This window comes from Myxine glutinosa, chromosome 7 (assembly GCF_964187855.1).
Source record: "Myxine glutinosa chromosome 7, kmMyxGlut1.1, whole genome shotgun sequence".
In the NCBI taxonomy this organism is placed as follows: domain Eukaryota; kingdom Metazoa; phylum Chordata; class Myxini; order Myxiniformes; family Myxinidae; genus Myxine; species Myxine glutinosa.
In genome coordinates, this window is record NC_136267.1 from 76,480,235 (window position 1) to 76,506,820 (window position 26,586).

At 47.2% G+C, this 26,586-nt stretch overlaps 1 protein-coding gene across 3 annotated transcripts in view; it reads right to left on the reverse strand.

The window, feature by feature from the left end:
* LOC137431332 (E3 ubiquitin-protein ligase MARCHF3) overlaps positions 1 to 26,586 on the reverse strand; it is a 95,981-nt gene that overhangs the window by 19,580 nt on the left and 49,815 nt on the right. For all 3 annotated transcript variants that reach the window (XM_078781874.1, XM_078781876.1, XM_078781875.1), the window contains one exon: positions 25,737 to 25,855. In XM_078781874.1, coding sequence (XP_078638000.1) covers positions 25,737 to 25,792 — 56 coding nt within the window. In that variant the 5' untranslated portion in view covers positions 25,793 to 25,855. The remainder of the gene's footprint in view (positions 1 to 25,736; positions 25,856 to 26,586) is intronic.

Genomic DNA, 26,586 nt, shown 5'->3' on the forward strand with positions numbered 1-26,586 from the left:
TTAGAACCACATACAGACTTGGCATTTAATATGGAATTTTTTTTTTTCCTTGTCTTGGGTTTACTTTCTTAACTCAGTATATCAATCTGGTGAGTTTCTTTTACACTTTGGTGATTTATTTGTTTAAAGAACCATGTCACTGATTGTCTGTCGCAGCAACAAGTCAACAACAGGATTATATCACAGGTGGCGTGGCAAAATGTACGGACAGGTGCATTTGATGATTGGCTTCACAGTCGGGTATACAAGGGTTGTTGCGTTCTGTATTAGTGGAAAACAACTGCTGCACGTCTCCAAAAGTTATTTCCGCTTCCTCTGGAGATGGTCCGTCAACTCAACAATGCTGTTTGTCATGGAGTGGTGGCTTTACAAAATTACGGCATGAAACAGCATGCTATTGCTCGGCAGTATGGCATGACTCAAGGTCAGGTGTCAAAGATCCTGAAACGAAATGCTCAGAGGGGTGTCCCTACTCCAATACTGAGGCCAGGACGTCCCCGTAGAACCACAAGGAGGGATGATCGCCAGCTGCACCGGTTAGTCTGCATTGGCCGTACCAAGTCAGCTTATCGGCTTAGGGCTGACTGGCAGCAACTGACAAATGTGCCTGTATCCAGAAGGCTAGTCAACCAACGACTGGTTTAAGCAGGCTATCGTGCCAGGCGTCCCCTGAGAAAGACACGCCTGACCAGACATCACAGCCAGCGCCGATTGCAGTGGGCCAGAGAGCACCGTCAATGGCAGCCAGGACACTGGAATCACGTGACCTTCAGTGACGAGTCTAGATTTCTGGTCTATCGTCAAGATGGCCGTGTCCGAGTGCGCAGACAAGTGCCTGAAGCCCACGACGAAGATTGTATCGTGCCAAGAGTCCAAGCTGGAGGTGTTGGGGTGACCGTTTGGGCTGCTTTTCATGCAGGGGGCAAAACTGACCTGGTTGTTCTGAATGGAAACCTGAACCAGTTCAAGTCCAGGGTCATTCTGGAAGAAACATTGCTTCCATTTGTTCGTGCAGCCTTTCGAGGAAACTTTGTCTTCCAAGATGACAATGCATGGCCTCATCGTGCTCTCATGATCGAACACTTTCTTGCTGACCGTGGTGTAGAGCATATGGAGTGGCCTGCCATGTCCCCGGATATGAATCCGATAGAGAACTTGTGGGCAGAATTAACGCGTCAAATCGACAAATTGGACCAGCAGCCGACCTCTGTGCGTGAATTGCAGCAGGCTATTGTCACTGCATGGCAAGCGATTCCTGTCCAAACCTTGGCAAATCTCATGAACAGCATGCCTCGACGTGTACGTGCTCTCCTATATGCTCGTGGGGGTTACACGAAGTACTGAACTGTAATTTTACTGTCCGTAATCCCAGTCATAATTTAGCTTTTGTTTTTGTTTAAAATTTTTTGGCTAATGTTCAAAATAAAGAGATACTTCTGGAAAACGTACAGAAGTTTAACACAGTACTGTCGATGAACTGAGTTCGGTATCAGTTTGCATCACTTTCAAGGATCAATTTATTTGCTTCGAAATGTCAAATGTCGTTTTTGTTTCTTTTAAAGGTCACATGAACAAAATCTAGAATAATTTCAACATAATTCCAATGAACTTTTGGTTCTAAGTCATCTTGAAAAGTGAGTTCACCCCCACAAAAAAATATTCCATATTAAATGCCAAGTCTGTATATATATATATATATATATATATATATATATATATATATATATATATATATATATATATATATATATATATATATATATATATATATATATATAAATATATATATATATATATATATATATATATATATATATATATATATATATATATATATATATATACAGTGGAACCCCTTGACTTACGAGTTTAATTCGTTCTGTGACCGTGCTCGTAACTCAAATTGCTCGTATCTCAAATCAAATTTCCCCATTAAAATGCATTGAAATGCTATTAATCCGTTCCAGCCCGCCAAAAACCACACCAATTTTTTAAAAAATATACAGTATATAGAAAAATATCTCGCGCTTTATATTTCACCTGTATGCAGCATACAAGTTGGCAGGATGGCCTGGACTGGAGGTACGCACACTTGACTCTAAAGTCTAAACTGTCCAGCCTGGGTTTGAATCCCGACCCAGCTATAACCTGTCATGGGTGAATCACAGGCAGGGTGATTCATCAATGTGTGTACCGCTAAACTGGGCGCCCCGTTTGCGTCCCATTAGTTGTTGGATGTTAAGGATCTCACCGTGTTTTCCACAAAGAGAAGGCGAGCTATCGCCGGCACTCTGAACAAGTTGTGGCCTGGCATGGCATGAACATGAAAACATGAACATGAAATTTTCCAAAATAACCAAAATGCAAAAACAAAAATGCAGCGCTATACGACAGAGATACTGTACGTGCACGGGAAGATAACCACGTGACCGGAACCCACCTGGCGGCGTAAACTCAAAATAACCAACATGCGAAAACAAAAATGCAGCGCTATACGACAGAGATACTGTACGTGCACGGCAAGATAACCACGTGACCGGAACCCACCTGGCGGCGTAAACTCAAAATAACCAACATGCGAAAACAAAAATGCAGCGCTATACGACAGAGATACTGTACTTGCACAGCAAGATAACCACGTGACCGGGTGGCGAAAGCTCGTAACTCAGATCTCGGCTCGCATCTCAAAGCAATAAACCGCCCGAGCGACGGCTCGTATCTCGAAAAACTCGTAAGTTGGGGCACTCGTAAGTCAAGGTTCCACTGTATATATATATATATATATATATATATATATATATATATATATATATATATATATATATATATATATATATATATATGTATGTATGTATGTATGTATGTATGTATGTATATATATATATATATATATATATATATATGTATGTATGTATGTATGTATGTATGTATGTATGTATATATATATATATATATATATTGTTACGGACCGCGGATAAGGATGTTGATTTGCCGAGCGGATGGCACCGCGGCCGAACAGTTACCCCGACTAACCCGATTCCCGAACGTTGGCCAAAATCGCGCCACAGATATTCAATGGGGAAAAGACTAAAGCGAAGGATGTGAAGAAGAAGAAAGACAAAGGGTAAGGAATACAAATATAATTTATTACTATGTACAGGATTGAAAGAAACCATGGAAGAAGGAAAGATAAGAAAATAATTTACAGAAGAACTCAGACACAGTGCAACACTAGCTTACCTACAGTCTTAATTAACCCAGGACAGAACAAACAAAAGACAGACTCACGCGGGGAATGATGATAGGACTGGCCGGAGGTGGATGGCTGGAGGGAGAGGAAGGTCCACGGGTACTGCAGCACGATCGGCGCGTTTAGCAGCCGTCGTTCCTCGCGGCCCTGCTCAAGAACTGCCGTCAAGGCCCCAAGCTGCTGTTGTTGCTGCTGTGGCTGCTGCTGTTGTTGCTGCTGTGGCTGCTGCTGCTGCTGCTGTGTGGCTGTGTGGACGTCGCGTGCTTTTTCCAGGAATCATCTGAGGTGGGGGCGTCTTCTGCGGGTTATATATGCCACGCCCCGGAACCTTCGCGAACCTCCTTGATGTTTCTCTCCACACCCTCTCCAAGTCCAACCCCTTGTTCATGGTTGGTTGAGTGGGGCTGACTCACTCCTCCCCTCTATGACGAGGTGGGGACACGCCTTTCTTCCCCGACCCGAGCACATGTTCAATGGTGGTTTTGGGGCGAAATCAACAACCCACAGCTGTAGCAAACCTGGCAAACTGCCCAGTGCAGTTGGCAATGGAGGCTTGGAGGGGATGTAGCTGGCAATTGAGGCTTGGCAATGGAAGTTTTGGAGTGGGAATGGGGAATGAAAGGGAATCTATCTTATTTCACTTGGTGCAATGGAGTGTCATCTTAATGGAAGACAAGGCCTTACCCTAATACACATAATAAAGATATAACTATTGAACAAGTGGGGAAATCTATGATTGGCTAACGTGTGGTGTTTATGAACTAGTTACGGGACGCACTTTGACCTTTATACATAACTGGACCAAGGAGGGCGATATTTTACAACAATTTACTATACAATAAAAAAACACAATAATAAAAACACAATCCTCATATCCACAACACTGCACCCTCCTCCTCTTAGGCACGTCCCGGGCCTCTTACCTTAACTTTTAGTGTGGCACGTAGGTGTAGTTCCCTCTACATTTAACCTGACCCTGAGTGCGACAGTTTTAAAACATAAATAAATATGTCCCGCTGCTCCATTGCACCCTGCCTAACAGACTCACGCCCACAGCTAACCGAATTGCGGAATTGGTCTTCAAACTATACATTGACGGTGGGGAGCATTATTTACAATGACGCTATTTTATTTACAAAACGTAACCCAGGACCTGTGATTGTTCTTTTTTTGGGGGGGGGGGGGGGGGGGGGGGGGAGACAGTCTGCTCTGCATCGACGCACCATGAAAGCTCCCAAAAACGCACCAACACACCCTCAAGCACCAATCAGTGCACAATCATCACTGGTCATCAATAAAAATAAACCAACAACCCCTAACCCCGCTGGTGGTCTCTTGCTCTTCGGCTCCCTCTGCTGGCTATTACTATTTTCCTGATGTTGTCATCTTCTTTGCTGGCGGCCTATTTGCACTATTAAAATGCACCCAACGTGTCCATTTTTATTTTCTTTATTTATGGCCCACAGGGCCGACTAGTGTGGTTCACCTGTGGGGCATCCGTGCCCTGTGGCCAAGGTCCGCCAGCAAGATCTCGGGCCTTCATGGCCGGTTCCAGCAGAGGGGCCATGCCCCAACCCATGGGGTCCATCAGTGGTGCTCGGCCACAGACATGTGGTCCATAAGGTGATGCATCAATGCAGACGGCTGGTTCTGGGAGTTCCGGGCGCACAATGGCGGACTCACGCACGCTCCCCTCGGCGCCCAGTGGCGCACAGGTCCTCATGTGGGAGACAAAAGGGGGAAAAGACAGATGAGCGAGGGGTAAGGTCACAAGGGTACACATCAATCAAGGCAATGCAAGGCGAAGTGCGTACGGAGAGCGAAGTGAGAAAACTCGTCCCTACCGTACGTCACCCCCCGTCACCTACTCTACCCTTGCCCTTACCCCATATTTACAAAAATCTACACATTTACAAATTCGTCACTAATGTCACGTCTTCCCCATATTTCACCTACACCAAATTCGTCTCCACAATCCCTCTAACCAAAATTTGCCATCACCAATTCATCATCAATCCTCATAAGGAGGGAGGGATGGAACAACAAGCACAATGTCACACCCATGTCATGATGCGTCTCACAATCCAAACATCTGCACAATAAAAATAATAAAACATGGCATGGTGTGGAGGTACGTCATCCCAGGTGAGTGGATGTAGATGGTGCGAGGAGACTTCAATCCTAACTATCCTCTAAATGACTTTAACACACTTTACACTACCCGGGGTCTTTCCCTGCCAATCCATTGGCCAACTTACACTATGGGTTCTAAAAACCAAATTCCCATTGACCAAACTGTGGTGCTTCTCAATTTGGGGTCTCACTCCCCCGATGCAACTCCCTGTGCCCTTGCACAATTTCCGGGCTGGGTCGTGTAGCTCTCCCAGCAGGTCTACCCACCTGCACACCTCCACCACTGCAGTTGCCACCCGAGCTTACCTAGCTCATCACCCTAACCTATCTAATTGGGGAAGGCCCCTCCTGGCTCTGTCACCCCTCGGTGCCCTCTGGCACTGGGCTACCCGGGTCCGTCCTCCGGATCCTCGGGCCCCATCCACAACAACTCTACCGGCTCCGAGAGCCCACTGCGGCCTCACCTGGCCGACATCCTCACAGTGGTGGAGTGCCCAAACCAACTACAGACACTAACAGGCTACACGCCCAGCCATTTCCACAACACTAATGCACCCATCCAAATACCATTCTTTCACCTCGCACCACAGATGCCAATATCCAACCACAATTTACCTATACCCTCTACCTAACACTTACACTACCCTCCCCGGGTATTCGTGATGGGGGTCCATCCTTCCCCCATTCACACCTTCGCACCATCCACTCCACTCCGTAGTTTCCACCATACTCACTCCACGACCATCCATTCCAATACTCCATGTATTCCACACTCCATGTATTCCACACTCCATGTATTTCACACAACCATTCTCCATACACCTGTTGTTGCACACCTGTGCAATCACACCTGGTGCCACCTGCACCCTCCTTCCTTCCTGGACCATTTGGTCAGCACAATACTCATCACCATCACTCACTCAAACACTGCTCCATACACCTGTTCAGTTGCACACCTGTGCAATCACACCTGTTCACCATACACACGGCATCATCTAATCTACCTGGTGCCCTGCTAACTTAGTGCTCCCCGTCTTCCCTTTAAACTAAGCACATACCACGTCATTATCATCCAAACTAATCTACCTGCGTCCCCACTACCGGTATCATTGTCACTAACTAATCTTAACGTTACCTATTGTCATCTTCTCTAGATCCCTACACATTATCCAAACCCACCCGGGCTAGTTTTCACTGCCATAAACCCCATAAGACTAGTGCTCCTTTGCCCCCGCTATGAGGGATGGCAGAGTTGCCATCCCATCACATCGGGTATCTTCCACTACCAATTTTGCTCACCAAATTTCAACCAATCAAAAATTTGCTATCCCAAAATTTCGAATCCAAAAACACTATCAGTATCATCATCATCACAGTCCGCTTTATCTGAGCCTCGGTGCGTCGTCACATCATTAAACTCGGCTTCGCAAAGCCGAGCAATGAATTCGGGTGGTTTGGTAGCCTGTAGTTGGATGCGTCCGGCATTCACGACTCTGGGGAGGAGGCATGCTCAGGCCGAGGTTCCACGCATCATCGCGGCTCGGTACCTTGCGGTCCCGGGCCCGATGGCTGAGGCTCGCCCGGTCGGAACCCCGTCCCCGCCAGGGGGCACCGTTCCGCTTCCTCCCACTCGCCCTTGAACCAGACCGGTCGCCTCGCCCGACAAGGCCCGGACTCGACCGTGCAGGGCGGGGCCAAGCCCGAATCGGCAACGACGCTTCGAAGAGAAGCGACGCAGCATCGATCCGCGCCGGGCCTGGCATCCAACAAAGCACACCGCGCCCCGAGTGCTCGCATCGGCTAGCCGTCGCCCTAAACGCTGCCCCGTTCAACGTCGATGCTTTACTCGCATGCCCACATGCACACGCGACCCTTTTGACACTCACAAAACCCGGCGTTCCAACGCCGTCCGTCCATTCCACCAACGCACTCCCTGTTACACACCACACCTCTCGCACACACTCGCCGTTCGCACACTCCCTTAACACACCTCGCGCACCGTCTTGCGCACTCTCCCCACTCGGTACGTACCCCGTACCACTCACCATGGGCGTGCACTCTTGCATCCACCCACTAACGCACTCAGATGGGCTCTCCCACACCCGCGCCACGACCAACTCAGGTGTGCTTCCTCGCACACGTTCCACCACCACCTTACTCTCCGTGTCACACTCCCCCTCGCACGTACACTCCGTATTGCTCTCACTCCCTGTGTCACACTCCGTACACCCCGACGTGCATTCTCGCTCGCACTCGGTATCACACTCGCGCTTCGTAACACGCTCACCCCTTGACGCACACTTCGTATTGCTCTCACTCCCTGTGTCACACTCCGTACACCCCGACGTGCATTCTCGCTCGCACTCGGTATCACACTCGCGCTTCGTAACACGCTCACCCCTTGACGCACACTTCGTATTGCTCTCACTCCCTGTGTCACACTCCGTACACCCCGACGTGCATTCTCGCTCGCACTCGGTATCACACTCGCGCTTTGTAACACGCTCACCCCTTGACGCACACTTTTTTTTCCACACGCGACCCTTCACCAACGCCCGGGTGCCATATTGACCCCAATCGCGCGACAATCCTGTTGTCGCCAAACATCCTCCTGCAAAATCTCCCCTCACAACACACAGCACGACTCACCTGGGGGATTCCCTTCTCCACGCGCACCTGCAAATCTTCATTTGGGTTATTAAGCACAGCATCGTGATGTGAGCACGGACTTTGTACATAATCCATTTCTCCCTGCAATTCCCGGGCTACTTCCGTCGTCTTTTCAATTTTAACTATACCCACCACTACTTTTTCTTTATTCACCTCAACGACCGCTGGCTTTAATAAAATTTTCTCTCCTATCTCAGCGGTCGCCGGCTGCCCCAAACCCCGGGTCGCGATCTCTACACCCGTCATTGTACCCGCGCTTTCCTCCACCTCGCTCAACCAGCGCTTCTCGACCCGCGTTACCTCCTCGTGCACCCCTGGGACCTGCTCGCTCAACCCGCGGTCTCTGTCCCTCTCCGCTTCCCTTACTTCATATGCGACTCTGTCCCTCGCCAGTCCCTCATTATCGGCCCTCATTTCGCCCGTTATTGCTTCAATTTGGTCTCCCAACCGCTCAATTTGGCTCCCCACAGTCATTCTCAGCATCGCGGTGAATTGCGCCACGAAGTCCCCCACATCAAAGCCCGCTGCTGCGGTCACGTGCGCCACACCATTTGGTGCTGCTAAAACCACGTGCGCGAGGACGCCATTTTGCGCACCTGAAACCTCCTCAACCACCTCCTCATTGTTCTCCTCCCTCTGATCCTGGGTTACTCCTAACCCCTCTTCTAGTTCCCCCACCGGCATCCGATCGCCTTGACTAGCCATGGCGCGATTTCAAAATTCGGGTTTTTTAAAACAAAACAAATTTCGGCAGCTCGTAATTTTGAGCGCGTTAAGCGCGCTTCGGGTCCGTTCCCGCTCCCGACACCAATTGTTACGGCCAATAGTACAATTGGTGTTCCAAAATTTGGGCTAAATAAATTTAGTCCCAGGTTCGAATCCCAACTCCTGACTACCAATTGTTACGGACCACGGATAAGGATGTTGATTTGCCGAGCGGATGGCACAGCGGCCGAACAGTTACCCCGACTAACCCGATTCCCGAACGTTGGCCAAAATCGCGCCACAGATATTCAATGGGGAAAAGACTAAAGCGAAGGATGTGAAGAAGAAGAAAGACAAAGGGTAAGGAATACAAATATAATTTATTACTATGTACAGGATTGAAAGAAACCAAGGAAGAAGGAAAGATAAGAAAAGAATTTACAGAAGAACTCAGAGACACAGTGCAACGCTAGCTTACCTACAGTCTTAATTAACCCAGGACAGAACAAACAAAAGACAGACTCACGCGGGGAATGATGATAGGACTGGCCGGAGGTGGATGGCTGGAGGGAGAGGAAGGTCCACGGGTACTGCAGCACGATCGGCGCGTTTAGCAGCCGTCGTTCCTTCGCGGCCCTGCTCAAGAACTGCCGTCAAGGCCCCAAGCTGCTGTTGTTGCTGCTGTGGCTGCTGCTGCTGTGTGGCTGTGTGGACGTCGCGTGCTTTTTCCATGACTCATCTGAGGTGGGGGCGTCTTCTGCGGGTTATATATGCCACGCCCCTGAACCTTCGCTAACCTCCTTGATGTTTCTCTCCACACCCTCTCCAAGTCCAACCCCTTGTTCGTGGTTGGTTGAGTGGGGCTGACTCACTCCTCCCCTCTATGACGAGGTGGGGACACGCCTTTCTTCCCGACCCGAGCACATGTTCAATGGTGGTTTTGGGGCGAAATCAACAACCCACAGCTGTAGCAAACCTGGCAAACTGCCCAGTGCAGTTGGCAATGGAGGCTTGGAGGGGATGTAGCTGGCAATTGAGGCTTGGCAATGGAAGTTTTGGGAGTGGGAATGGGGAATGAAAGGGAATCTATCTTATTTCACTTGGTGCAATGGAGTGTCATCTTAATGGAAGACAAGGCCTTACCCTAATACACATAATAAAGATATAACTATTGAACAAGGGGGGAAATCTATGATTGGCTAACGTGTGGTGTTTATGAACTAGTTACGGGACGCACTTTGACCTTTATACATAACTGGAGCAAGGAGGGCGATATTTTACAACAATTTACTATACAATAAAAAAACACAATAATAAAAACACAATCCTCATATCCACAATATATATATATATATATATATATATATATATATATATATATATATATATATATATATATATATATATATATTATAATGGTATCTGTAATGTGGTTCTCCAACCTAATGAGCGGACAGCATGACGTCATCGCCATGCATGTCCGCATTGCCTGCAAAGCTCCAGAGGAACCATCCAGCAGTGCGTCATTACGGATTATAAATTCAGATACTGTCACAAGTGCATGCAAAACTCACAGTTACCGACCTGGTTTCGCCCTTGTTGGGGCTTCATCAGGGCAACGCAGTGAGGCTTTCCATACACTTGTAACTCTGTGAACCTTTCGGTTTTTATATCAGTCACTATGCGACCTTCATATCATCAGTGGAGAACCGCCAGCAAGGTGTCCCATACAGCTGCTGCTGCACCTTGCTGGGAGCGATAAGCACCGCCTGCCACACGGTAACGTTATCTCTGGTATCCACTCATCATATGGAGTCGACCTGGTTGCGGTTGGGAGTTACTAATAATGGTATCTGTAATCTGGTTCTCCAACCTAATGAGCGGACAGCATGACGTCATCGCCATGCATGTCCGCATTGCCTGCAATGCTCCAGAGGAACCATCCAGCAGTGCGTCATTACGGATTATAAATTATTATAAATTCAGATTGTATGCATAGTGACTTGATGATGTGACATGTATGATGCATAGTGACTGATATAAAAACCGAAAGGTTCACAGAGTTACAAGTGTATGGAAAGCCTCACTGCGTTGCCCTGATGAAGCCCCAACAAGGGCGAAACCAGGTCGGTAACTGTGAGTTTTGCATGCACTTGTGACAGTATCTGAATTTATAATCCGTAATGACGCACTGCTGGATGGTTCTCTGGAGCTTTGCAGGCAATGCGGACATGCATGGCGATGACGTCATGCTGTCCGCTCATTAGGTTGGAGAACCAGATTACAGATACCATTATTAGTAACTCCCAACCGCAACCAGGTCGACTCCATATGATGAGTGGATACCAGAGATAACGTTACCGTGTGGCAGGCGGTGCTTATCGCTCCCAGCAAGGTGCAGCAGCAGCTGTATGGGACACCTTGCTGGCGGTTCTCCACTGATGATATGAAGGTCGCATAGTGACTGATATATATATATATATATATATATATATATATATATATATATATATATATATTCCGATAATAATTAATGGACATACTCATCATGTTCCAATGGTTCAAAATAGGTGAAAATAGAAGTACTTACACTTCAATTGATGCAAGTAACAGACAAACGCATGTTCAAATGCTACATAACTAATAGAAGTATTCACATATCAATAGTACATAATTATCCGTCGTACACACGGTCTAATATTGTATCAAAACAGAAGTACTACTCACGTTTCCAATTGTACGTAACTAATAAACGTACTCAGTTCCAATGGCATGTAATTAATAGACATACTCCAGTCTATTAATTACGCACCATCATAACAGTAGTTCCAATTGTACATAATTAATAGACATACTCACATTTCAATAGTACATAATTAGCAAACACTCACGTTCCAATGGTACGTAATTAACAAACATACGTTCCAAAAGTATGTAATTAAAAGACATACGTTCCAATGGTACGTAATTAGTAACCGTGTTCATGTTCCAATGCTACATAATTAAGACATACTCACGTTCCAATGCTACAAAGTTAATAGATGTAATCACATTCCAGCAGTAAGTTATTAACAGACATCCTTTACTCACATTCTGTGTGGACAGAGAAACAAAGAAATGGACCCAAATGCAATAAATACCCTCTCTGATGGAGTGGGTAACAAGAAAGCTAACTGAAAGTCAAATAAGTGAAAACGTCTAAAAAATAAAAAGCAAAGGATGCAGCAAACCTGCGAAAAGGGTTGAGGTTTGCGCTCGACCACAAACTGGAAGTGGCACAGCTCACACGAACTGGTGTTAGAAGCGGCGAGCCAGTGTTCAAGGCAAGCCCGATGCACTGAACCCAGTGTCCCCGTGCATTCGCATGGAGACAGCATTTCAGCTGTCGGTCCAGAGCCCTCATGGCAAATACGGCAGAAAGGAATGTCAGTCACTCCAGTCCCTCCAGCCGCTACAATTACTGCAGAACTGTGGCAAAGGAAACATCAACTTATGACCATTCTGGTGAAGACTGTGGAAATAAAGAAACGAGAAGGTGTGACCATTTGCAAATGGTGTAATTTGGCTATTAATGCCACAAAAGTGGATGATGAAATTATAGGGTGCATGACAGTTTTATATGAATAACATAAGCACCAAAAGCGATCTCATGAAGTCTCTGTTAAGAGTAATCAGTATTTATGAATCACCAATTTTTTTCATTTGTCCTTCTGACAAAATGTTCACAAGTGATGTCAACTTAGTGGTTCATTTTCTTGAGCATTGTGTCAGTCATCGATGTGTATATTATTTCCTCCACTGCACTGCGTTTGCTTGAGCATTTAAGTTATCTCTTTCTTTGGTGATGGGGGTCCAGTGGCGAGGGGAAAAGCAAAGCATGTATTCTGAGACTGCAAGGGAGGGAAGTTCAGAAGCCCAGGATGAACCAGAAGTTGTAGACATCCTATCTGTTTCCCCAAATTCTGCATGAGGGATTGATACACAATGTACATCCCCTCAGGTCCAGATGAATGGGATATTTTTGACCTTTTGCCTTAATTTAAAAGATAACTTTGGTGGTTGTGTAAATGCCCAGATATGATTAATTATCTGCTTCCAAACATTCAAAATTATTTACCGCAATTAAGTTTCATTCAAAACACTGAAAATAAATTCCTTTTTTAAAGGAAATTTTATCAATGAATTTGAAATTCACCTGGGATTTGGGCCAATATCACACAATTGTATTGACTTCATAGATGACTTGGACACCCAATCATAATAATTTGGGAATTCCACAGAGGACTCCCCTCAATGTATGGGAGGCTTAAAGCTGTGCTGGTCACCAACATCATGATCCTACCTTTCTCTCAACTGTGGAACAGACTCCATTTGTCAGTCATTTGTGCTCTTCCCCCCTTTTTCAAGACTCTTGTAAATTGCCACTTCATAGTTCCTCCTACACCCACTTTCTTTCTTTCGCTGACCCCAAACCTTCTTTCACCCATGACGCTCCCCTTCTCATACTGAAATGTGTTTTTTTGTCTGCCTGTTAATCTACCACCCTCTGTTGTTTAGCTCTTGCATGACTCCTGTATAAAGTTTTTTTTTCAATATCCTCGAAGGATACTGATAAATCGTCAGCAACAATGTTCAAATTCTCAAAGTTATTCTGAGCTTGCTGCAGCATTAGCCACCTTGTTTCACACAACCTGCATCCCACATCTGATATAATAGAGTACACAGGACTCAGGCCTATCACTCACAGAATGGCAAGGCATAAAGTGCTCCTTGTCAGAGGACATGCAATTTAATTTTTTTAAACGTTTTAATCAAACATTTGAGAAGGAAGTGATCTCTGTGGCAAAAAAGATACTCTTAACTACACACCCATTAGCTGACCTCCAATCATAAGCAGTGGTATCTCAATCCTGACATATCTCACACTCTCATTGTGCCACCCCAAATGGACCATCTGGTGAACACTCCCATATACGTACTTCGTTAAAAAAAAACTCTTGAATAAATTCAGTCACTCGTTCTTTTGGGCATCACCATCAGCCATGATCTTTCTTAGCGAGTTGCCCTCCAGAGCCAGCCGCCGAATGAAAATACTCCCATCCTCCATCGTTCAAAGTCTTTCCTTGACACAATTGAACTTTTATCTATTACAAAGCCTTCATCTGCAGCTGGATAGAGTACCGATCTTTCCCTTGGTTGGCGCCCCTGCATCATACATTGCTCAGCTTCACGCAGTGTAAACAAACCAAGGCCTTCAAAATAATTTGTATCTGAATCTGAGTCTCTGAGCCTATTACGTTCATTTTGCAGGCAAGGCAGTAGTCTCTGTCTTCGACCACCACCTTTCCAGTCTTGCACCCTCTGGCCTTTCTCCCCAAACACACCCCATCGTCCTTCACACTCCTCACAACCCCTTTCCATATCGCAAGCAGGGTGGTGGCCTCTTTTCCACCACATTCTTTCTTGTCGAGCATCCTTTGCCCTCATACTTGAAGTTATATTTTCAATATCAACAGTTCTTTTCAGCAACAAAATTGTCACACGACTTTTAAATGACAAGGAAAAGCAAGTTTCAATAACAAAAAAAAAAAAAAAAAAAGGATTTTTTTTTCTTTCCCTTGACACTTTACCATACATAATCTCTGAGTATAAGGATGTGCGTGTCGGTACACACACAAACACACACACCACTCAATCTCCCAATTACACTTGAAGGGTAAACAAAACCTTTCATGTGCCAGCTTCTTAATTTTGTTTCAGGTGTAACATGGAATTCATTCTACAAACATCAATCTCAGCATAGACATGCAAGATCGACCCCAATTTAAATTTGAAATAATCGACCCACTACATAATGCGTTTTAATTTAAATGAATATATATATATATATGAAATGCGAATGGTTCGGTGGATGTGCGGAGTATCGTTGAAAGAGAAGAAGACAAATGATGAATTGCGAAAGATGATGGGAATATAACCTGTGATTGATGCTGTGAAGAGGAACTGGTTGAGATGGTTTGGTCATGTGTTGAGGAAGGTTGAAAGTGACTGATTGAGAAGAGTGATGGAAATGAATGTAGAAGGAAGTAGACGACGGGGAAGACCGAGAAAGACTTGGCTAGAGATAGTGGAAGAAGAAATGCGGGCAAGGGGGTTAACAAGGAGAGATGCAGAAAATAGGGCAAAATGTAGAAGATTGTCATGGGGACCGCAAGGCTAACCCCCGCTCTAGCAGGGAAAATGGCCTTAAAATGCATGTTGTTGTTGTTGTGTGTGTATATATATATACTTCATATATATATAGGTACTGGGACGACTGGAAAGGTTGATGCGGTGGGCAAGAATGGGATTTAAAGCAAGAAAGTCGAGGAGTGTGGTAGTGAGACGAGGAGTGGTCGATAACATGCACAGGTTTGAGCTGGGAGGGGAGGTGGTTCCATCATTGGTGGAGGCCCCTGTGAAGAGTTTGGGAAGATGTTATACAGTGGAGTTGAATGATGTGGGAAGAGTGGAGGAGGTCAGAAACAAGCTTTTGAGAGGTTTGAAGAGGATTGATGGATGTGGTTTGCCAGGTAAGTTGAAGGTATGGTGTTTGAAGTTTGGATTGATGCCACGAGTATTGTGGCCATTGATGATGTATGATATTGCAATTGGGCATGTGGAGAGGATGGAGGTTGTGGTGAGCGGGTTTGTGAGGAGGTGGTTGGGAGTGCCACGCTGTTTGACGAACATTGCCTTTTATGGTCAGGGTGGAAAACTCCAGTTTCCCTTGACATCATTACCCGAGGAATTTAAAGTGGTGAGTGTGCGGGAGTTCATGATGTTGCGGAATTCAAGTGATGCAGTGGTAAAGAATGCTCTCCCAGAGAAGAAGGGAAGTCGGAAGTGGAATGCAAGAGCAGAGCTGAACGAGATGGAGGAGCGGTTGCAACAGGAGGAGGTCATGTGGATGGTACATTGGTACAGCATGGGAAGCATGGCTTGGGGTGGATGGAGCATGAGGGATGGGGAAAGGCAGGTGTGAAAGAGAGGAGGAAGATGGTTGAGAGGAAGGTGAGAAGAAAGGAAGAGGAGGGGAGATATGTGAAAGTAGTCGGTCAGGCACAGCAAGGTGCTTGGACTAGGTGGGAAGGTGTGCAGGTGAGGATGTTGAAGTGGCAAGAGATTTGGAGAATGGAGCCAATATTGTTGAATTTCCTGTTGCGGGCAACGTATGATGTGCTTCCGTCACCAGTAAACTTGATTGTGGGGGTTGTTGCAGGAGGAGAGATGTTATTTGTGTGGAGGTGTGGGAACGGTGCAGCATGCACTGAGTGCATGTTCAGTAGCATTGGCAGCAGGACAATACAGGTGGCGACATGATCAGGTGCTGGCGGTGGTGGTGCAGATGGTGCAACAAGAGGTGCTGAGGTCGAGAGAAAGAAGAGTGGAGGAGACTGATGGGGGAGAGGTGTGGTTTGTCAAAGAGGGCCAAGTGGTAAGAGGTGGAAAGAGGAGGAGGTGGAAAACAAGAGGGCTGTCAAATGCTTGTGATTGGCAGGTGGTGGCAGACCTAAAGCCACAATTGGTATTCCCAGAGGAGATCTGTGTGACAAGGTTGCGGCCTGACATTGTCATTTGGTCAGGTGCAACAAGACAGGTCATCTTCGGGGAATTGTCTGTACCTTGGGAAGAGAACATGGAGGAGGTGCACGAGAGGAAGAGAGGAAAGTACAGTGAGCTGTAGGCAGAGTGCCGAGAGAAGGGTTGGCGAGTTTCGTGTCAGCCATTTGAGGTGGGGTGCAGAAGGTATATTGGCAATTCCTTTTCTGCATTTCTTACTTGGCTTGGAGTGTGTGGTGAAGGGTATAAAGGTGGGTGTTTGAGTGTTCCACCATGTTTTTTCGGTGCTGTGGATTCTGGATGTGGAGGTGTTGCTGTTGTAGTCTGCGTTCTCACTGGCTGGGGGTGGGGGTATGTACGCATCCAGGTGTAGTTGCTGCATGTGGATGTGGATGTGCCCCTGCTGGCCCACCTTAGCTGACCATATCGAGGTTGAAGGGCCGAAACGGGATGATGCTGAGGACTTCGACTGAGGACCCGGTCAATGCGGCACACTTGTGACCAGGTGTTTAGAACTTATATATCTATATATATAAAACACAGTTTGTGTGTGTGTGTGTGTGTGTGTGTGTGTGTGTGTGATGTTACCGGTAGACTCCTAAACGGAGAGCCTCACGTACTTGATATTTGGCACAAACATGGCCATTGAGCCTGGGAAGAACATGGTCGACCTAAAAATTTATTTCATAATATTTTTAAACCATATTTTTACCTCAGCGCATTTCAGCAAGGAATATTATGACTGGAATGGCAGAGCAGCGCGCTGATTCGCTCAGAGCGATCACGTGATGTTCCTTGCCGCCATTAACTCAGTTACGCATTCGCATGTATTTCAGAGCGAAAAGCGATTCCGTTTTTTCACATTTCAGCGAGGAATATTGCCATTCACACCACATAGGTTTTTTTCCCTTTCATCTTTAGATCCATATTTTTTTGCCATAACGTAGCGCATTATGGCTCTCTCGAGCTCGAGTTAGCCAATCACCTGGGAGCATGAGGCCACGTTGGCCACGCCCACGACACGACGCAGAGTTGCAATCGATTGCTCAGAGCGATCACGTGATGTTCCTTGCCGCGCGATTGCGTTTTTTCACATTTCAGCGAGGAACATTGCCATTCACATCACATAGGTTTTTTTTTTCTTTCATCTTTAGATCCATATTTTTTTTCAGCGAGGAATATTAATTATACACGGAATCTGAATCGGTGGCAGAGCAGCGCGCTGATTCGACGATTCGCGCGCCCTCCCCCCTCCCCCCCATCTCCTCCCCTCCCCCTGTCTCCACCCCTCCCCCCGTCTCCACCCCTCCCCCTCCCCCCTCACGTTTATACACGGAATGCCGGGTACTTCCCCCCCCTCTTCTCCCCTCCCCCCCTCTCCTCCCCTCCCTCCCGTTCCCCTCCCCTCCTCTTCCCCGCCCGGCAATGTCGGGTACTTTCCCCCCCTCTTCTCCCCTCCCCCCCGTTCCCCTCCTTTCCCCCCCTCTTCTCCCCTCCCCTCCTCTTCCCCGCCCGGCAATGCCGGGTACTTCCCCCCCCCTCTTCTCCCCTCCCCCCTCTCCTCCCCTCCCATTCCCCTCCCCTCCTCTTCCCCCCCGTTCCCCTCCCCTCCTCTTCCCCCCCTCCCCCCTCCCCTCCTTCCCCCCTCCCCTCCCCTCCTTCCCCCCCTCCCCTCCTCTTCCCCCCCTCCCCCTCCCCTCCTCTTCCCCCCCTCCCCCCTCCCCTCCTCTTCCCCCCCTCCCCCCCTCCCCTCCTCTTCCCCCCTCCCCCCTCCCCTCCTCTTCCCCCCCCTCCCCCTCCCCTCCTCTTCCCCCCCTCCCCCCTCCCCTCCTCTTCCCCCCCCTCCCCTCCTCTTCCCTCCCCTCCCCCCCCTCCCCTCCCCCCCTCTTTCCCCCCCCTTCCCCTCTCCTCCCCTCCCCCTCCCCCCGCTTCTCCCTCACGTTTATACACGGAATGCCGGGTACTCCCCCCCACTCTTCTCCCCTCCCCCTGTTCCCCTCCCCTCCTCTTCCCCGCCTGGCAATGCCGGGTACTTCCCCCCCCTCTTCTCCTCCTCTCCTCCTCTTCCCCCTCCCCCCCTCCCCCTCTCTTCTCTCCTCCCCCCCTCTTCTCCCCTCCCCCGTCTTCTCCCCTCCCCCTCCCCTCCCCTCCCCCCTCTCCGCCTCTCCCTCCTCCCTCTTCTCTCCTCCACCCCCCTCCTCCCCTCCCCCTCCCGGCAATGCCGGATACTTCTGCTAATATATATATATATATACTTCTGCTAATATATATATATATATATATATATATATATATATATATATATATATATATATATATATATATATATATATATATATATATATATATATATATATATATATATATATATATATATATATATATATATATATATATATATATATATATATATATAATCCTTCCTTGGATATTCCATGCTTTCCAATGGGGTCAGTATAACCAATAACAAGGGGCAAAATGGGCCCAAAATTGCCAATTTAAGTTTGTCGACTCCAAATTCTCAGATTAATGTTCATTGATACCAATATATGGTAATCCCCTGCATTCGTGAAATTCATCTTTCAGAAATTTGCAATAATGGAAACAAAGAAGTAATGACTAAAATTCATATCGTTGAAAGCAAAATTCACTACAACGGAAATATCAATCTAACAGTTTTTTTTCCTCTCTCTTCATAAGTTTTACCACACGACCTAAGGGCAAAAGTGTATAACCGGTATGCACTTCAAGTCAACTTGCTTATTATAGGAGCTCCCAGGTCATATTTTATAAGAAGTTATTACTGTATGTAAATCCTTGGAGGCGAAATGTACGTACTGTATTTGTATTTCCGTACAGATTTTTGACATTTTGAGAACTTCCACAGTTGAGATTTCACTGCGCTTTTCATTACATCTCGTGGTTGGCTCTGCTCACTCCTTCAATTGCCCAATACGTCTGGAAAGCGACTCAAGTGAGGAGGTGGTGGGTGTGTGTAGCATGTGGACAAGATGGTGGGTGGGTAGCGAGTGGAGGCAGTGGTGGAAGTGTATTTCGAGTAGAGGCAATGGTGGATGTGTATTTCGAGTAGAGGCAGTGGTGGATGTGTATCGCAAGTAGAGGCAGTGGTGGATGCTTATAACGAGTAGAGGCAGTGGTGGATGCATATAACGAGTAGAGGCAGTGGTGGATGCATATAACGAGTAGAGGCAGTGGTGGATGCATATAACGAGTAGAGGCAGTGGTGGATGCATATAACGAGTAGAGGCAGTGGTGGATGCATATAACGAGTAGAGGCAGTGGTGGATGCATATAACGAGTAGAGGCAGTGGTGGATGCATATAACGAGTAGAGGCAGTGGTGGATGCATATAACGAGTAGAGGCAGTGGTGGATACATATAACGAGTAGAGGCAGTGGTGGATGCATATAACGAGTAGAGGCAGTGGTGGATGCATATAATGAGTAGAGGCAGTGGTGGATGCGTATAGTGAGTAGAGGCAGTGGTGGATATGTATAGTGAGTAGAGGCAGTAGTGGATGCATATAGTGAGTGAAGGCAGTGGTGGATGCGTATAGCGAGTAGAGGCAGTGGTGGATGTGTATAGCGAGTAGCGGCAGTGGTGGATATGTATAGCGAGTAGCGGCAGTGGTGGATATGTATAGCGAGTAGCGGCAGTGGTGGATATGTATAGCGAGTAGCGGCAGTGGTGGATATGTATAGCGAGTAGCGGCAGTGGTGGATACGTATAGCGAGTAGAGGCAGTAGTGGATGCATATAGTGAGTGAAGGCAGTGGTGGATGCGTATAGCGAGTAGAGGCAGTGGTGGATGTGTATAGCGAGTAGCGGCAGTGGTGGATATGTATAGCGAGTAGCGGCAGTGGTGGATATGTATAGCGAGTAGCGGCAGTGGTGGATATGTATAGCGAGTAGCGGCAGTGGTGGATATGTATAGCGAGTAGCGGCAGTGGTGGATATGTATAGCGAGTAGCAGCAGTGGTGGATGTGTTTTGCGAGTAGCGGCAGTGGTGAATATGAATAGCAAGTGGAGGCAGTGGTGGATGTGTACAGCGAGTGGAGGCAATGGTGGATGCGTATAGCGAGTGGAGGCAGTGGTGGATGTGTGCAGCGAATGGCGGCAGTGGTGGATGTGTGCAGCGAATGGCGGCAGTGGTGGATGTGTATAGCGAGTAGAGGCAGTAGTAGGTGTGTGTACGTCAGCCTGCCACCCTTGGACCTGCCACTCCAAGCTCTCGGAGTGATGGTGATCACAGCGTGTCAGGAGATGTGACAGACTCGTGGTGGTGAACACTGTCACCATAAAGACCCCATGGTTCAGCACCAATCAGCACTCACCTCCTCCCTCCCTCCCTCCAGCCACCACACACATCGTCTGTCAGTCAAACAATCTTTTTCTTTTTGCTCACTGTAACAGTTTATTTTTACATTGTCTATTGTAAATCTGTGTGTGTGCGTGTGTGTGCGTGTGCGTGTGTGTGTGTGTGTGTGTGTGTGTGTGTGTGTGTGTGTGTGTACTACGTATGCCAGTTTCAGAAGGTGGAACTCAGCCCTCCCAGGTCTCAAAGTATCCACCTTCGTGTGTATATGTATGCATGCATGTGTGCAGATCATCATTTTTTATTTTTATTTTTTTATTTTTTTTTGTATACAAGATCGAGGCTCGTGAAAGAGCGAACATTAATCACACAGAAAGACAAACCGACACATAAAACATATAACATCGGGAGCGGTAGACAAGATGGGGAGAGAGGGGGAAGGACACAAACACAACATTTGAGAGCAGGGACCGAGAGACATGGAGACATCGAGAGATCTGAGAGAGGGCGAGGGCTTTGGGGGGGGGGGGCATGGGAAGGGGGCGGTGGGAGAGGTATAAAACATATGGACACTGCCAGGACTTCCAGGAAAGAAGTTGGAATTTCAAACAAGGTGGATCTGGGGTGAATTAGCGGGGGTAGAAAAGATCAAGGTTTTGGATGGGGGAAGATAAGAGATGGTGGTGAACAGCTGTTTTAAAGACCTGGAGGGAGGAGTGGGATTGAAGGGAGTGAGGGAGTTTGTTCCAGAGGCGGGAGAAAAGAGGAATGAAAGAGTGAAGGTGAGCAGAGAGCCGAGATTTCGGCAGTTTAACCATCAGTGGGTTGCTGGCAGATCTTGTGCGACCTGTAGGAATATTTGGGGGACAGAGCACAGAGAGAGCTGGGGGTGCAAGGCCGGAGAGGAGTCGGTAGAAGACAGAAAGACCACCTACCTGCCTGCGGTGAGTGAGTGAAAGGCCCTCAGAGATAGCTTCATCGCGGGAGATTCCAATAATTCTGAAAGCTTTGGTTTCAACAGCGTGAAGCCGAGCTAGGTGTGAGGCAGGAGCACCGGCCCATAGGGGAGAACAGTATTCCATTGAGCTGCGGATGAAAGCCTTGTATGTGGTGAGGAGCTCAGGTGTGCCGAGGAAGGACTTCGCACGACGGAGGATGCCCAGTCGGCGACTGCCTTTGGAGGCCAGCTTGGAAATGTGGTTTTCCCAAGAAAGATCATGGCAGATAGTGAGACCCAAAATCTTGAGCGACAGAACTTCTTGGAGAGGATTGTTGAGAAAGTAGATGGGAGGGTTGTCCAGTCGATCTTTTCGGAGAGACATAGTAAGAGTGTGAGATTTGTCAGGATTGAAAGACATGTTCCACTTGTTTGACCAGTCTGTGATTTTGTCCAGGTCTTCAGAGAGTGAGGAGGCAGCAGACTGCCGATCTGAGGGAAGAGGAATGGAGCGGCAGAGAGTGGAGTCATCAGCAAAGAGATAGAGAGGATTTTCGAGAGAGTCAGAGAGATCATTGATGAAGACCAGAAAAAGCACGGGGCCCAGAACACTGCCTTGGGGAACTCCAGCCTGAACAGGAAGAGGAGATGAGAGAAACCCATTCAGGGCCACACGTTGACGACGACTAGAGAGGAAGTCCGCCAGCCATGCGTGGAGATTTCCATGGATACCAAAGGAGGAGAGTTTGGTGAGCAGAGCGGGGTGCCAGACCGTGTCGAAGGCACGTGATATGTCGAGGGAGACAGCTCTAATTTCCTGTTTGGCATTGAGGACCTCCATCCATTGTTGAGACAGCAGAAGCAGCATGTCCAGAGTAGAGTGACTTGGTCTGAAACCAAATTGATGATCAGAGATCAAACCATTGGAGAAGAGGAAAGATTTCATATCCGAAGCAATGATGGATTCCATGACTTTGCTGATAAATGGGAGAAGGCTGATTGGTCTGTAGTTGCTAGGATCTGTTTTTGCACCTTTTTTGTGCAAAGCGGTGATGTTGGCTGATTTCCAAGCAGATGGCAGTTGACCTTGAGCAAAAGAGAGGGTGAAGAGAACAGAGAGAGGGTGAGATAGAGTGGCAGAGCAGGATTTTAGGACCCGTGGGCTGATGCCGTCGGGTCCAGTTGCAGAATCAGAGTCGAGGGTTGACAGAAACTTTTCCACCTTGTCAGGAGGAAAGGACACGGAGTCCAGGAGCAGCAGGGTACGACTGGGTATGGTGGGTACAGAGAGGGATGGGTTTGGGACACAAGATTTAGAGGCAAACACAGAGTTGAGGCATTCAGCTTTTTCACGTGCGGAGTCAGCTGTGTAGCCGTTTGAGGTAAGGGAGGGGATGGAGGGGGAACAAACACCAGAAACGGATTTGACCAGACGCCACCAGGATTTGGAAGAGGGAGACAGATAAGAGAGTTCGGTCTTGAGAACGGAGAGATATTGTTTCCTGGCTCTTCTGAGGGTGGACACACACTTGTTTCGGGCTTTGTGAAAGGAAATGAGATTTCCTTCCGTTGGATTTGCTTTCCAGGAGACGAAGGCAAGTTGTTTCTGGGCAACAGCCTCACCACAAGATTCCGTGTACCATGGACGGGAGGAAGGGTATGACAACTGAAGACGAGATGGGATAAATCTGTGCATGAGAGAGAGCAATTTACTTTGGAAGAATTCCCAGGATGAGTTGATGTCAGAGGTGGTAGAGATGGGAGACCAGTCCAGATGATTGATGGCTGCTTGAAGACCGTGCCAGTTGGCCTGAGTGAAATGCCAGACTCGTCGACGCTGAGCAGGCTCCCTGAGGATGGTCAGAGAGATGTCCACTTTAACAAGGACATGATCAGATGATCCGATCGGAGCAGAAGAAGAGCAGCAGACATTTTCAGGGAAGTTAGTCATAACCAAGTCCAGAAGAGAAGATGTTCCGTTGACTGAGATCCGGGTCGGGAAATTGACAGATTGTGTCAGTCCCAGTGAGTCGCAGAAGTCCTTTGCTGAAGAGCCATGGCTGGTGAGAGAGGTACCCACACCCAGCCAACTGGCATGGTGACAATTGAAATCACCACATATGAGGAAGAGAGAGTTGGGATGAGTAGATAGAAGTTGGTCCATATCATCAGACAGCGAGATGTAGATGGAGTCATCACTGTTTGGTGGACGGTACAACACACATATGAACAAGAGGTGGGAGCGAAGGGGAAGCCGTAGCCAGAGGTATTCCTGGGGGTGAGGTGGAGAGAGTGCAGTGCAGGGCGAGTGAGGAAGAGAGTTTTTGATAAAGATAGCAACCCCGCCTCCAGGACGAGGCTCAGGTCTATCATACCGGAGGAGGGAGTAGCCCGGGAGAGATACTATGGAATCAGAGACATCATAAAGGAGGAAAGTTTCTGTTAAGCAGATCACGTCTGGTTTGACAGAAGCAACCTGTATGGAGAGATCAGTTAAGTTTGAACGAAGGCCCCGGATGTTTGAGGTCCATACCGTTAATGAAGAGGAAGGGGGAGCATCAGATACAGAACAGGGGGGAGGAGGGGTAGGGTAAGATGTGGAAGAGGTGGAAGAGATAGGGAGAGCTGTTGAAGGTGTGTCAGAGATTTCAGAATAGCTCGGAGAAAGGGAAGGATGGGGCGGACAAAAGGTTTGATGGTGATTGAGTGAGCCACAATGAGGTGTTATTTGAGGAGGGGGAAGAGCGAGGCAGAAGGTTGGGGGAGATGGAGGTGAGAGTTTGAAGGGGGAAGAAGCGGGAGGACGCTTTGAGGAGGGGGAGTGAGAGGGGGGAAATTGAGAAGCAATGAGGGTGGGGAGATTTGAAGGGGAGGGGTGAGGGGGGAGTTTGGGAGGGAAGGGACAAGGGGAGGGATTTGAAAGGGATGGGATATGGGGGAGATTTTGAGGGGAGGGGTGAGGCAGGAGTCTAGGAGGGGAGGGGCGAGGGGGCGTCTTGGTGGGGAGGGGTGAGGGGGTAGTTTAGGAGGGAGGGGGCAAGGGGGGAGATTTGAAAGGGATGGGTGATGGGGAAGATTTGGAGGGGAGGGGTGATGGGGAAGATTTGGAGGGGAGGGGTAATGGGGAAGATTTGGAGGGGAGGGGTGAGATTGGATTTTTGAAAGTGTACGATTTATGGGAAACGAACATTTATTGCAAAATGAGTTTCTTGTGACCTTCGAGTTAAAAATACGTTTAAGGACGCTGGATGGAGGATGGAGTGCAGGAGAGTTTAGGGAATGTAGAAAAAAGGCACTATAGGAGATGGATATTTTTTTTGGGATGAATTGATTTGGTGAGCAAGTCGAAAGCAGCCTTTTAAAGAAGAAGAAGAAAAAGGTGTTATAAAATATGACGGAATACATAACTTGAGGGGAAAGTGTAAACATTGAAGGTTAATGAGTGAAAACTATCTGGGGAAATGGGGGAGAAACACGTGGTCGAAGAACGAACGAACGAATAAGAATGAATAAACGAATGAGAACAGAGAAGGAAATGTTTTTTTTTTTTTGTTTTTTTTTTTTGAGTTGAGATTTACACAAGGAAGTAGGCTATGGGTGAAAAGCCTGGGAATACAGAGAACGAAAGTTATTGGATCACAAACGACGGACCGCTGAGAGAAAAACAAAGCCTCAAGGTTGTACAGTGCACACTGTACAAGGCCTCAAGACACGACACGGCAAACAGACGATCAATTTATGAAAGATAAACACCGAGAAACAACCAAAGTTGCACACAATAACTTCACACACCGAAAGATAAATACAGTTTCGACAAAATACAATTGTGAACAGACTTAACTTCGAAAAACGTGGAGACCGTGTGGAGCTTCGAAAATACCTCCCACCGTCTCCGAGATCTCGCGAGATTAATACTGATCGTACATTCTCAGATGCACTCTAATCTATAAACCAGGTGAGGCTCTGCATTGTTATATGCTCAGTATCGTTGAGCATTTGAACCCCTCCCAAAATGTCAGCCAGGAAAAAATAGAAACATGGATGCCAAAAGGAAAATACAAATGGACCAGTCGAGTTTTCCATCTTGCAAGATATTCACTTACCTGTGATGGCACCCATCATTGTCCCACGACGTGGGCTTCTCTTCAGGGGCAAACATCTGTAATTTGCTCAGTCATTCCCCAACAGGGAAACCAAGCTGCAGGAATGGTCTTGGGATAGCCTAACAGTGGCAACATAAAAGCAGGACAAACATTTTCCAAGAATGGATTCAAAGTGAAACATTTAAATCAAAACTCAAATATTCATAATTACAAATTATTGATCAGAACATTGATTTTTTTTTTTTTTTAAGTTCACAAACCTATTAAGAAAGAAAAACTTTCCAATACCACACGATCCAAAAAATAAAATAACCAAATTCCTATCCTTGGACACAATGGAAAAATAATTGCAGGTCCAGACAGTCGACTAATCAGACCATAACAAAATCCTAATAGTACATTATTGAAATGCTTAACAGATTCTCGTACATACTACCAATCAAAAGTCAATTTTGCTGCTGCATCAGCCTGAACTGAAACAATGCAATCCATTCATAAACCAAAATATTCACATATAAATCAAAGTATAACCCACAAACCAGTGCCTGTGCTGCTAGAATGGACTTTGAACTTGGCTTGTCAGGATAAAGCTATCGAGGAATGCAGAAAGCAGCAAGCAGACATGATGTTTAAACTCATCCAAACCACCTCCCTCCCTCCCTCCCCCCCCCCCCCAAAAAAAAACCCCAAAAGATTTCAATCTCAAAGCCACTGCCACATTAGTCTCACACAAACATTAATCGCAATGAAGGGACTCAATTTGTGGTATTACTACATCAAGCTTATGGGGTGAAGATGTATGTATGTATGTATGGCCTTTTCGTTTTTTATTTCTATACAATGCCACACC